Source organism: Taeniopygia guttata, chromosome 30 (assembly GCF_048771995.1).
Source record: "Taeniopygia guttata chromosome 30, bTaeGut7.mat, whole genome shotgun sequence".
NCBI lineage: Eukaryota > Metazoa > Chordata > Aves > Passeriformes > Estrildidae > Taeniopygia > Taeniopygia guttata.
The window spans coordinates 7,118,842-7,131,130 of record NC_133055.1 but is presented as its reverse complement, the minus strand read 5'-3'; the positions used below and the strand labels follow the sequence as shown (position 1 = coordinate 7,131,130).

General features: G+C 54.9%; 2 protein-coding genes across 2 annotated transcripts in view; one reads left to right on the top strand and one right to left on the bottom strand.

The window, feature by feature from the left end:
* Positions 1-12,289, top strand: part of LOC140680999 (uncharacterized) — a 206,132-nt gene that overhangs the window by 7,868 nt on the left and 185,975 nt on the right. The window contains exon 3 of the mRNA XM_072919905.1: positions 7,609-7,615. Within this exon, the coding sequence (XP_072776006.1) occupies positions 7,609-7,615 (7 nt within the window). The remainder of the gene's footprint in view (positions 1-7,608; positions 7,616-12,289) is intronic.
* On the bottom strand, positions 10,770-12,059 carry LOC140680923 (olfactory receptor 14A16-like). The gene is made up of 2 exons (XM_072919828.1): positions 12,048-12,059; positions 10,770-11,705 (listed from the first exon to the last, which is right to left on the bottom strand). Exon 2 carries the CDS (start codon positions 11,700-11,702, stop codon positions 10,770-10,772), a length of 933 nt encoding a protein of 310 aa, XP_072775929.1. The 5' UTR covers positions 11,703-11,705; positions 12,048-12,059.

Genomic DNA, 12,289 nt, shown 5'->3' with positions numbered 1-12,289 from the left:
CATGCTCCTCAACTTTATCATCTTGGACAAAGACATGTGATACCCAGCCCCATCACACTGCAGCTGGTTGAGGCGCTCCTGCCACTCCTTGACCACATAAGGCTCACTGCCCCCAGCCACGGCCACTGGCTGCTGCCCAGACACTTTGTGCCCTGTGGATTTGCAGGCCTGCACCAAGCTGAGCCCCATGCAGCCAATGCTGAGGTCTCTTTTTCTTCCCTTCATACAGGACAATAGCCAGGTGCAGCTGCTCTCCATACTGCTCTTCGAACATTGATGACTTTTCCACAGGAAAAAGAAAAAGAGGCTCTGAAGGCACACATGCACCAGAGCCTGCTGCCACTCTCCTTCCACTGCCATGCTGAGAACCAGCGAGTGGCAGAAGTTAGAACTCGGCAGCTGCTGCTGTTCCCCTGGCAGGGGCTGGGCTGCCTCCTGCCCTGGCACCTCGCAGGCTGCAGCCTCCTCCAGGCCCTGGCACAGGGACGGGTTCTGCGCCCTGGGCTGTGGGGCCATCTCCACGTCTCTGCTGCTCTCCAGGCTTCTCAGGAAACGCTGCTTTGTGCGGCCGAGTTCCTGAACAGGAGGGATCTTGAAAAGCTGGTGAAGAACCAGGAGCTGTGGAAGTTCACCGAGTGCCTGGTAAGGAGGGCCAGGAAGCCTCAGCCCCAGCCTGGAGAAGCCCCCTGAGCGCGGTGCTCGGTGTGCGGGCTGGCAGCTGTGCCCCTGCCCGCTGCTGCAGCCCGAGGCCGCGCGGGCTCTGCTCCAGGCTCCTGCGGCCCGAGCCGGGTGCCCATGGAGCCCCGGCCCGGCGGGGCTGCGGGGCCAACCCTTCCCTCCTGCCGCTCTCTGCAGCTGGCAGAGGACAGCAGCAGCGTGGCCGAGCACCTGCGCCGGGCCCTGCCCTACCTGCAGAGCCCACAGGAGCCCCTGCGAGAGGCGCCGTCAGGTTCATGGGTGAGCCACGAGCCGGGCCAGGAGGGCGTGTGGGCACAGGGCTGGCAGCGCCGCTGGCAGGGAGCTGTGCCGCTGGGCCTGACAGGCTCTGTGTTCCCAGGGATGGCCGGGCGGTACCTGAGGGGGAGGAAGGAAGAGCTCCAGCTCATCTGTGAGGCTGAGTGAGGGCAGCGGGCTGCCAGCGGGGGCTGCCGGGGCGAGCTGCAAGCCCTGCCCAGGCTGCGGAGAGCTCTGCTCTCCTAGGTAGAGCACACAGAGATTTCAGGGACACGTGGGGGATGCGTGGCCAGCAGCTTCGGGCTGATCCCCTTGGTCCCTGATCCCTCCCGGCCATGGCAAGAGCCGGCTGGGATGGCCCTGGCAGGGGGGGCTCCCCTCGGCTCCCCGCAGAGTCGGGATCTGACCGTGGCTCTGTTCCTCTCTCTTGCAGCCCTTGAATGCCTGACAGAGGATGTCAGTAGTGCCATGTCAGAGCTGGCACTTCAAACATTGCATGTGCTCCGGGCAATACAGAGTGGGCAATACTCCATCTTCCAGAAGGTGCAAGATCATACAGCCCTCTGTCATGTCACACGGACACCTCTGTGATGTAACACAGTTCTTTGTGATGTCCCACCGACATCTCTGTGATGTAACACAGCCCTCTGTGATGTCACACTGACCCTGTGATGTCACACTGTTATTTCTGTGATGTCACACAGCTTCTTGTGATGTCACACAGCTCTCTGTGACATCACATGGACGTCTCTGTGATGTCACACAGACATCTCTATGATGTCACACAATCTCCTGTGATGTCACGCTGACCCTGTGAGGTCACACAGCTTTTTGTGATGTCACACAGACATATCTGTGAGGTCACACTGACATCTCTGTGACATCACACAGACATATCTGTGATGTCATTCGGACATCATTGTGATGTCACACTGACCCTATGATGTCACACAGCTTTTTGTGATGTCACACAGGACCTGTGATGTCACACCACCTCCTGTGATGTAACACTGACATCTTTGTGATGTCACACAGCTCTCTGTGACATCACACAGGATCTGTGATGTCACACAGACATCCCTGTGATGTCACACTGAAATCTCTGTGACGTCACACAGCTCTCTGTGATGTCACACAGCTCTCTGTGATAACAGACAGATCTCTGTGATGTCACACAGCCCCTGTGATGTCACACAGGATCTGTGATGTCACTCAGGACCTGTGATGTCACACAGCCCTGTGATGTCACACAGCCCCTGTGATGTCACACAGATCTCTGTGATGTCACACAGCCCCTGGTCTCTGACTGTGGTAGTTTATCTGTCTTCCAGCCCTTGAAGCCATGAGTGAAGATGACAGCCCATCCTCCATTAACCTGGAAATTCAGGCAGTTTTTGGACAAAGATGTGCAGAACTAAGGTCATCTGCTGGATTCAGAGAACCAGGCTCCCAAGCAGAGTACCAGGAGACAGTGAAGAGAGCAGCAGGACTCAATGTCACTGGAGCTCCAGGCACACCTGATGCTGGCCACAGCTGTGCCTGCTGCAAGCTCCCATAGCTGCTGCCTTCCCCCTCCCTGTTGACAGCTCCCTCCCTCCAGCCCTCAAACGCTGCCCATTCCCTTTTTTTGGCCCCCATCTCATCCCTTCCTTTTCCCTTTTATTAATAAACAGTTTGGTTTCTCCCCCTTACCTGCATCTCTGTGGAGCTGAAGCGGCGCAAATCCCGGGCCCTGGGACACACAGGCCCTGCTGCTGTTCTCTTCCACGCCGTGTTCTGTTCACACACACAGAGGAACGAGGGCAGATCAGGCTGGAGAGGTGCCTGTGCTGAAGGTGCAGTTCCACAACTCTGTGGAGTTGCAGATCTTGCTGTGCAGCCTGGAGCCCCTGGAATTTGGAAGAGCCAAGCTGAGTATGCTCTGAAGGCAGCTGTGAGGGATTCCATGGCAAGCTTCCACGGAGGGCAAAGCAGCTTGGAATGCTGGAAGTTTTCAGGAATAGCTTCCTGAAAGCTCAGCAGTGCTCCATCCCTGCACAGGACCAGGGAGAGGGCAGAACCAGCGACCATCTGGGCTTACCAGGGAGCTTTGGGTGTGCCTGAGGGCAAAGGAAGCAGCAGCGCGGTGCCCGAGACTGGGACGCGCGACCCTGCCAGTGCCCGGAGCGCTGTCAGGCAGTGCCGGGATCCCAGCTGTGGTTCTGGTGCCCACAAGTGAGGAATGGCAGCCCCAGGCTCAGAGCCAGTCAGAAAGCCAAGCAAGTGAGAGCAGAGGGAGGGAACCCTTCCAGTCTCTCTTGGGCATGGCCGCAAAACAGCCCCTGCTGCTTCTTCCTCCGCCTGTGTTTGGGCTGTGCTGGTGGCAGAGGCAGCCAGGCTGTGCTCTGCCTTCCAGAGCCTGTTGGGACCGGGCATGAAAAGCGCTGTGTGCACAGCGGAGAGGCCTGGAAGGTGCTGGCAAGAGCGTCCTGCGGGAGCAGGGCTCTGGGCTCTGGCTGGGAACAGCCTGGTCTTGGTGCCGTGGGCGCAGGCAGGAGTTGAGGCAGGTGAAGAGGCACTGAGCAGCTTGTGTTTGTAGAGGGCCTGGGGCTGCACGTCTGAGCCTCCACCTGGAAAGGCACTTGGGGGAATAGGAGCTAGAGCTGGAGTGCCTGTCCTGAAAGGACATGAAGTCCTTCAGCCTTGCCAGCGTTTCCTAAGGGTGTGTTGGTGTTGAGCAGAAAAGCTGCACATTTGGGGTAATGCCTTTGGAGGACAGGGGCTTGCTTCTCAAGGAAAGTGCTTCCCAGGGAGCTCCCAGTGAGGCAGGTGCAAGTGTCCCCCTTTGGCTCTCTGTGCTCCTTTCAGTCCTTGAGGCCCGCTGCACTTGGCAGAGGGGCAGGGGAAGGGAGAAGGCTGTGAAGAGCAGGTTTGGCATCCACCTGGACCTGCAGAGACCAACCCAAGCACCTGCAGCAGCGTGTGTTACCCCCCGTTTGGACAGAGGGGTGAGCAGAACCATCTCTGTCCATCTGTGAGCCCCAAAGCTCTCAGTGGGAGCTGTGAATTAAAAGGCCTTTACACACTCACTTTTCACATCTTCCCTGTCTGCTGTGTTTCAGCTCTTGGCAAGATGCATTTGCCTTTGTGATTTGTGACACCACGGATCCAAGGAGACCATTGTGACCCTGAGAAATCTCTTGGAACCAAGGGGCCATTCTGACACAGCAAGGCCTCGTGGAACCACAGGTCCATTGTGACACTGCAAGGTCACACAGAACCAAGGTGGCCATGGAACCAAGGTTCTGCCATGGAACCTCATGGAACAAAGGGACCATGGTGACACTGTGGAACCAGGGAGACTGTTTTTGGCAGTAGGAAAGCTCATGGAACCCCAAGTCCATTGTGACACGGCAAGGCCTCATGGAGCCAAGGGACCATTGTTAAACTGTGTGGTCTCATGGAACCATGAGCCATTGTGACACAGCGTGGCACCTCATGGAACCAAGAGTCCATTGTTACACTGTGGGGCCCTGTGGAACCAAGGGGACCACAGTGACTTTGTGGGGCCCCATGGAACAATGGAGACTGTTCTGACACTTTGGGACCCACTGGAACCAAAGGGCCATTAGAGCATGGCAGGGCCTCATGGAATCAAGGGGACCACAGTGTCACTTAGACCATTTGATTTAACCTTACTTATAGGCCTGACTGGCTCAGCTACCCAAGTCACTCAGAACCCTCAGAGAGCAGCATTTCTGCCACATTTCCCCAGCACAGGCACTCCTGTGTGCACACAGACACAGAGAGTCAGTGCAGGGCACCTGTGAGAAATTCCCCTGAGGGCAGGGAAATGCTCCCTGTGGATGCTTTGGCATCTCCCCAGCGGGGAAGGGTTGAGCCTAGAGGAGTGGGGGGATCGGCCCAAGCTCCCTCGTTGTTCGGGATCCCCCGAGTGCAGCAAACGGGAGAGTTCCCAGCCCGGAGAGGCCCCACTCAGAGGGAGTCGCTGGCCCAGGAGAGCTCCAAGGGCTCCTTTTGGAGCGCTGTTTGTAGGGCCCCAAGAGAGGGGCTTCAGTCCCAGCCATGTTTCACCCTGGCCGCACTTGGCATCAGCAGCTTTCTTTGGCAGGCTGAGAACAGGGATGTTGTGCCACTGAGGGAACACAAACAGTTCCCAGGGCTGCTCCTAAAGCAGCCAGGAGCTGGTTGGGCAGCAGCAGTGCCTGGAGCAGACAGGGTTTGTGATGAGCTCCAGAGGAGCTGAGCCCAGGGGCTGCTGTCCAAGGCCGAGGCCCAGTGAGCATTTCTCAGCTGGCAGGGCAGCCTGAGAAGGGGAGGGGGGAATGCACCAGCACAGGAACCACGGAACCAAGGGACCATTGTGACACTGTGGGCCTGTGAGTCTGAGGGACCATTGTGACACTGTGGGGCCCTGTGAGACCAAAGGACCATTGTGACACTGTGGGGCCTGTGAGACCAAGGGACCATTGTGACACTGTGGGGTCTGTGAGACCAAGGGACCATTGTGATACTGTGGGGCCTGTGAGACCAAGGGACCATTGTGACACTGTGGGGCACCATGGAACCAAGAGGCCTTTGTGGCACTGCAGGGCTGCATGGGACCAAAGGTCCATTGTGACATCGCAGGGCCTCGTGTCATCAGTCGTCCATTGTGACACTGTGGAGCCAAAGGAGACCATTGTGACACTGCAAACCAGCAGGCTCCAAAGGTCCATTGTGACCCTACAGGGCTCATGGAACAGAGGAGTCACTTGTCATTGTGAGGCCTGGGGAACCATGGAGATCACTGGGACACTGCAGGGCCTCATGGAACCTTTGGGACCATTGTGAAACTAAAGGGCCTCATGGAACCCAGGAGCTATTGTGACACTGTGGGACCCCATCGATCTAAGGGTCCATTCTGACACTGTATATCTTCTTGTAATCAAGGAGCAATTGTGACACTGTGGGGCCCCATGGAACCAAAGGAACACAGAACAGGTCTGGCTGGTTTGGCCTCCCGTGGACTGCCTGACTGGTCCAGCTGACCTTGACATGTTTAGGGTCTCTTCTCACCTTCTACTGAAACACTGGCGCGCCATTCTTTCCTTCCTATGGAAAATAACTCTCCTCCTCCTCCAGACACCCATGGACAGAATTGGGATTTTACCTCCAAATTTTCTTGTATCCAGCGATTGTTCCTGTAGGAATATTGGCAGGACAAATCTGGTTGGCAATGGTTTCATCAGGGTCAACTCCCATCTGTCCTCAAAACACTGGGGAAGGCTCCATGCTTTCCTTCTTTTGGGAAAGAACTGCTTCTCCAGGTGCCCATGGGCAAAATTTGGATTCTGTCTCCAAAATTCCCTATATCCAAAGGTTGCTTCCAGACAAAATCTGCCATTCCTGACAAGTGTTGCTGGCCTTGGCCTAGTGAGGCTCTCATCTGCCTTCCAAACACTGGGGATCTGTGCTTTCCTTCCTATGGAAAAGAACTGTCCTTCTCCTGCAGGTGCCCATGGGAAAAATTGGGGTTTTACCTCCAACATTGCCTGTTGTGACAGACTGGAGGAGATTGTTGGCTGGAAACATTTTTTGTGTTGGGAAGGAAGGGGCAGGTCCAGCCTTGCCCTGCCCTGGAACCCCAGCCCTGTCCTGCCCTGGAACCCCAATCGCCCCAGAGCCTCTATCCCAGCCCAGCAGTGTCTGCCAGTCCCTGGCACAGCACAGGCAATGCTCCACAGCCACCTCTGGAGCCCCAGCCCAGCTCCTGAGTGACCAAATGACCCCAAGTTCCAGCTGGGGAAGGGCCCAGGCAGATCAAGGGGTATTTAAGGCTGACCACAAGGCAAGCACACATCTTGGCTCTACCTCCTCTTGGAATTTCTATCTGAACCCCACTGGAATCGAGGAGTTAGTAGCTCTGTGTGTGCTTCCCTAAGTCCTATTTTTCCTTTCCTTCTGTGTCTACTTCTTCTATTTCTGTCCTCTTGCAAATTTTGATTAACTTAAAATTGATCAGGTGTAGTGTGTGTGAAGTTCAATGGGCCAAGGTAATGCTTTGAGAAGTGTTTTCTGGAGATTGAATATCAAATTAAATCTTTTGCCAAAGTTTCTCTGATTTCCTAAAGTTCCCAGCAAAAGCTGTTGTGTTGTTTTGAGTTCCTGAGAATCTCTTGTTGGTATTTCTCCAGGGAGTCCAACTCAGAGGACACAAACAATTGTCAGTCCTTTTAAATGTCTCCTTTAGAGAGTTGTCTGGGGGATGGGGGTCAGGGCTTGTGTGTCGTGCTTGGCACAGCCCAGGCAGGGCTTTCACAGCCCCATCCCACACTCCATTTCCCAGCTGGAGCCGCTGGTGCCTCTGAGTTCTGCTGCCCCAGCCCCAGGGACGCTCTCCTTGTCTGCCCATTCCCCCAGGGTCTCTGGGCAGGGATGGCCTCAGTGGGGGCTGCTGACATCCTCAGCAACTTGGAGGCTGCTGCTGAATTTTACTGCTCCAGAGGCTTCTTCAGCCTTCAGCTCTCCAGTTCAGGAATTCAGTGGCCCAGGGCATATTAACATTCAGAACACATTAACAAACCAAGCCTCTGGAAACAATTTGATCTAAATTTTCAAATCTTTTGTGGTTAAGTAGAATTCAGAAGTGTATTTGAAGTATATTATATGTAGCAAGACAGTGAAAAAAGATTTCCTAGGTCCTATTTAGGTTTTTTTCCCCTGTTAATTCACTGATATGTGCAATCTCCAATTGGCACTGAATCCAAGCACCTCCTCATGCAGTTTGAATAGATATGAAAATCAGATGTGGGGGTCAGAGGCTGCCTGGGGCACAGGGACCATGAAATTATCAAGTTTTCAATGATCTGTGAAAGAAGGAGGAGCAGCAACAAAACTTCCACACTGGAATTAGGAAGGGCAGCCTGTGGCCTATTTAGGATGCAGATTTGGGGAGTTCTGAAATAGGCATTGATTTTTTTAAGGGAAACAGCCCTTAAAATCAAAGGGGTGCAGGAAGGATGGGCACATTTCAGGAAAGTAATCTAAGGGGGAAGGAACAGCCTGTCCCAGTGTGGCAAAAGATGAGCTAGTGAGGAAAATGACTGTCCTGGCTGCCCATGGAACTTTTGTAGGAACTCAGGAAAGAAGAGGGTGCATTAACTTTGGACAGAAGGTCAGTCAATTTAGCAAGTGTTTAAGGATGTTGTTAGGTCATGCAAAAAAAAAAAGGAAAGAGGTGAAATCTCAATTAGAGATTAACCTGGCCACTTGTGTGAATAAGAATAGAAAATATTTCTATAAATAAATTAATAGCAAAATGTGGTATAAGGAGAACCTCTACTCTTTATTGGATGCAGGGGAAAATATAGTAACTAAACATAAAGAAAAGGTCAAACTACTTAACACCTTGTTTGTATCAATTTTCAATATTAGGATAGGTTGTCCTCAGGACAAGAGTTCTCCTGAGCTGCCAGATGGGCTCAGGGAGTAGAACAGGCCCCTGTAATCCAGGAGGAAGCAGCTGGTGACCTGCTGAGCCACTCAGACGCTCACAGGTGTATGGGATGGGATGGGATCCATCCTAGGGGGATGAGGGAGCTGGTGGATGAGCTCCCCAAGCTGCTCCCCATCATTTACCATCAGTCCTGGCTCACCAGGGAGGTCCCAGAGCACTGGAGGTGCCAGTGTGAGCCCATCCCCAGGAAGGGCTGGAAGGAGGATCTGGGGAACTCCAGGCCTGTCAGCCTGACCTCGGTGCCCGGCAAGGTTATGGAACAGATCACCTTGAGTGCCACCACAGGGCACCCACAGGATGGCCGAGGGGTCAGAGCCAGCCAGCGTGGATTTAAGAGGGGCAGGTCCTGCCTGAGCACCCTGATCTCCTTTTGTAACCAGGTGACCCACCTGTGGATGTGGGAAAGGCTGTGGATGTGTCCATCTGGACTTCAGCAAAGCCTTGGACACTGTCTCTGACAGCATTCCCTGGAAAAGCTGCAGCCCACGGCTTGGGCAGGTTCCCTCCTGGCTGGGAGATGGAAGAGCTGGCTGGAGGCTGGGCCCAGAGAGGGGTGGGGATGGTGCTGCACCCAGCTGGTGTCCAGTCCCTGGTGCTGTCCCCAGGGATCTGTGTGGGGCCCAGTCCTGTTTAACATCTTCACCGATGATCTGGGGGAGGGGATCGAGCCCACCATCACCAAATTTGCAGGTGACACCAAGCTGGGTGTGAGTGTGGATCTGCTGGAGGGCAGGACAAGAAGACACAGCCTTCAGCTGCACCAGGGGAGGTTTAGGCTGGACAAGAGGAAGAAGTTCTTCACAGAAAGGGTGAGTGGGCATTGGAATGGGCAGGCCAGGGGGGAGGTGGCAGAGTCACTGTCCCTCTCCAGTGGCATTTAGTGGCATGGTCTGGGTGACAAGGCAGTATTAGGGCATTGGTTGGACTTGGTGATCCCAAAAGTCTTTTCCAGCCTATTTGATTCTGTCATTCTGTGATGATTGGGATACTCTGGGGCCATTGTGACACTGCAGGGCCTGGTGGAACTAAGAGGACCATGGTGACACTGTGCAGCCCCATAGAACCAGGGCTCCATTGTGGTGCTCTGGGGCCCAATGGAACCAGGGAGTCCCCGTGACACTGGGTCCTGGTGGAACCACAGAGGGCATTGTGACACTGCGGGGCCTCGTGTAACCGAGGGGTTTCACCACTGTGACACTGCGAAACCAAGGAGAGCATTGGGAGAGTCCAGGGCCCAAGGGAACCAAGGGGCCCTTCTGACACTGCGGGGCCTCATGGAACAAAGGGGACATTGTGACACTGCAGGACCTTGTGTAACCAAGGGGCCACTGTGACACTCTGGGGCCTCCAGGAATCTGGAAGGCCCTTGTGACACTGTGTGGGCTCGTGGAAACAAGGAGTCCATTGTGACACTGAGGGGACTTGTGGAACCACAGAGAGCATTGTGACAGTGTGGGACCTCATGTGACCATGGGGCCTTTGTGACACCCTGGGGCCCCATGGAACCAAGGGGCCACTGTGAAACTGCAGCACTAACAAGAACATTGTGACACTGAGGGGCCCCATGGAACCAAGGAGACCAGTGTGACAGTGCAGGGCCTGGTGCAACCAAAGGGACATTGTGATGCTGAGGGGCCCCTTGGAACAAGGACATTTTTGCAGATGACACCAAGCTGGATTTGAGTGTTGATCTGCTGGAGAGTAGGAGGGCTCTGCACAGGACCCTGGACAGGCTGGATCCAGGTCCCAAACCCAACAAGGTGAGGTTTAACAAGTCCAAGTGCCGGGTCCTGCACTTTGGCCACAAAAACCCCTGCAGTGCTACAGGCTGGGGACAGAGGGGCTGGACAGCAGCCAGGCAGAAAGGGACCTGCAGGGACTGATGGACAGCAGGCTGGACATGAGCCAGCCGTGTGCCCAGGTGGCCAAGAAGGCCAATGGCTCCTGGCTAGGATCAGGAATGGTGTGACCAGCAGGAGCAGAGCTGCTGTGCCAGCACTGATCTGCCCCCAGCTCTGCACACAGACATTGCTGCTTGAGCTCCAGAGAAGGCAGCAAAAGGGCATCTCTGCAGAAAACTATGCTGGGAGATCCTTTAGTTCCTTTAAAGCCACTGAGAGTGCAGCCCCTCATTGACACGGTCTGTTGCAATAGGGAAGGTGGACACAAACAAAATGAGAAATGGCACCAAAAATGACATTTATTGTGGAAAACATGAAAAAAGAACAACAAAGGAAAAAAATCCCCATAATTAAACCAGCAAGAAGTACAAAAGACAACTTTTATTACAAGTGATTTGCAGAAATTGGCCAGCAGTTCAATGTCCCTGAAAGCATCCAGTCATGAGTCTCCACACTGCAGCCTTGAGCTCCTGGTTCCTCAGGCTGTAGATGAGGGGGTTCAGGGCTGGAGGCACCACCGAGTACAGAACTGACAGGGCCAGATCCAGGGATGGGGAAGACATCAAGGGGGACTTCAGGTAGGTAAGTACACCAGTGCTGACGAACAGTGAGACCACAGCCAGGTGAGGGAGGCAGGTGGAAAAGGCTTTGTGCTGTCCCTGCTCAGAGGGGATCCTCAGCACAGCCCTGAAGATCTGCACATAGGAGAAAACTATGAACACAAAACATCCGAATACCAAACAGGCACTAACAGCAATGAGCCCGAGTTCCCTGAGATAGGATTTGGAGCAGGAGAGCTTGAGGATCTGGGGGATTTCACAGAAGAACTGGCCCAGGGCATTGCCATGGCACAGGGGCAGGGAAAATGTATTGGCTGTTTGCAGCAGAGAATAGAGAAATCCACTGGCCCAGGCAGCTGCTGCCATGTGGGCACAAGCTCTGCTGCCCAGGAGGGTCCCGTAGTGCAGGGGTTTGCAGATGGACACGTAGCGGTCGTAGCACATGATAGTCAGGAGGCAAAACTCTGCTGAGATGAAGAAGAGAAAGAAAAAGAGCTGTGCAGCACATCCTGTGTAGGAGATGTTCCTGGTGTCCCAGAGGGAATTGTGCATGGCTTTGGGGACAGTGGTGCAGATGGAGCCCAGGTCGCTGAGGGCCAGGTTGAGCAGGAAGAAGAACATGGGCGTGTGCAGGTGGTGGCCGCAGGCTACGGCGCTGATGATGAGGCCGTTGCCCAGGAGGGCAGCCAGGGAGATGCCCAGGAAGAGGCAGAAGTGCAGGAGCTGCAGCTGCCGCGTGTCTGCCAGTGCCAGCAGGAGGAAGTGGCTGATGGAGCTGCTGTTGGACATTTGCTGTGGCGGCACGTGGGCACCTGTTCATGGAGAAAGGACAGGGACAATTCAAGAGAGGCTGGCAGGAGCTCTTTTAAGGGACTGCTTTCCTACCCACACACCATTCCTGGCTCTCTGAGGTCAGAAATCCCCAGCATTCCTGCTGCACTCAGAGTTTGCCACTGAGAGATGTGAGAGGCAAAGGATTCCCTGTGGCTGAGGGCAGGTGAGGGACTGGATGGGTTTGTTCCCCCAGCACTGCCCTGTTCAGCCCCCTCTCCTTCCCTGAGCATCTCCCTGGGCCTGGACATCCCCTCCTGAGAGGTGCCTTGTCCCTGCCAGCACTCACAGAGCCCATCCCACCCTGTGTGCCCTCGGCCCGGCCCTACAGAAACCTGCCTGTGTGCAGGGCCCTGGCTGGGGCAGGCTCTGTGTGCAGCTGGGCAAGGGCAGCTCAGGAGAGCCCTGCTGGGCCCTGCAGAGGTGATGCTGCTGCTGTCCAGGGCTGAGGAGTGGCTGAAGGCCCTTTGGGAGGCTCCCAGCAGAGACACTGACCACCCAAAGTCACAGTTCTGGAGTCTCTGTAAATGTTCAAATATTCCTTT

Bases quoted from the DNA above. Each gene is read 5' to 3' on its own strand.
- LOC140680923 (XM_072919828.1), bottom strand. From the start codon at position 11,702: ATGTCCAACAGCAGCTCCATCAGCCACTTCCTCCTGCTGGCACTGGCA.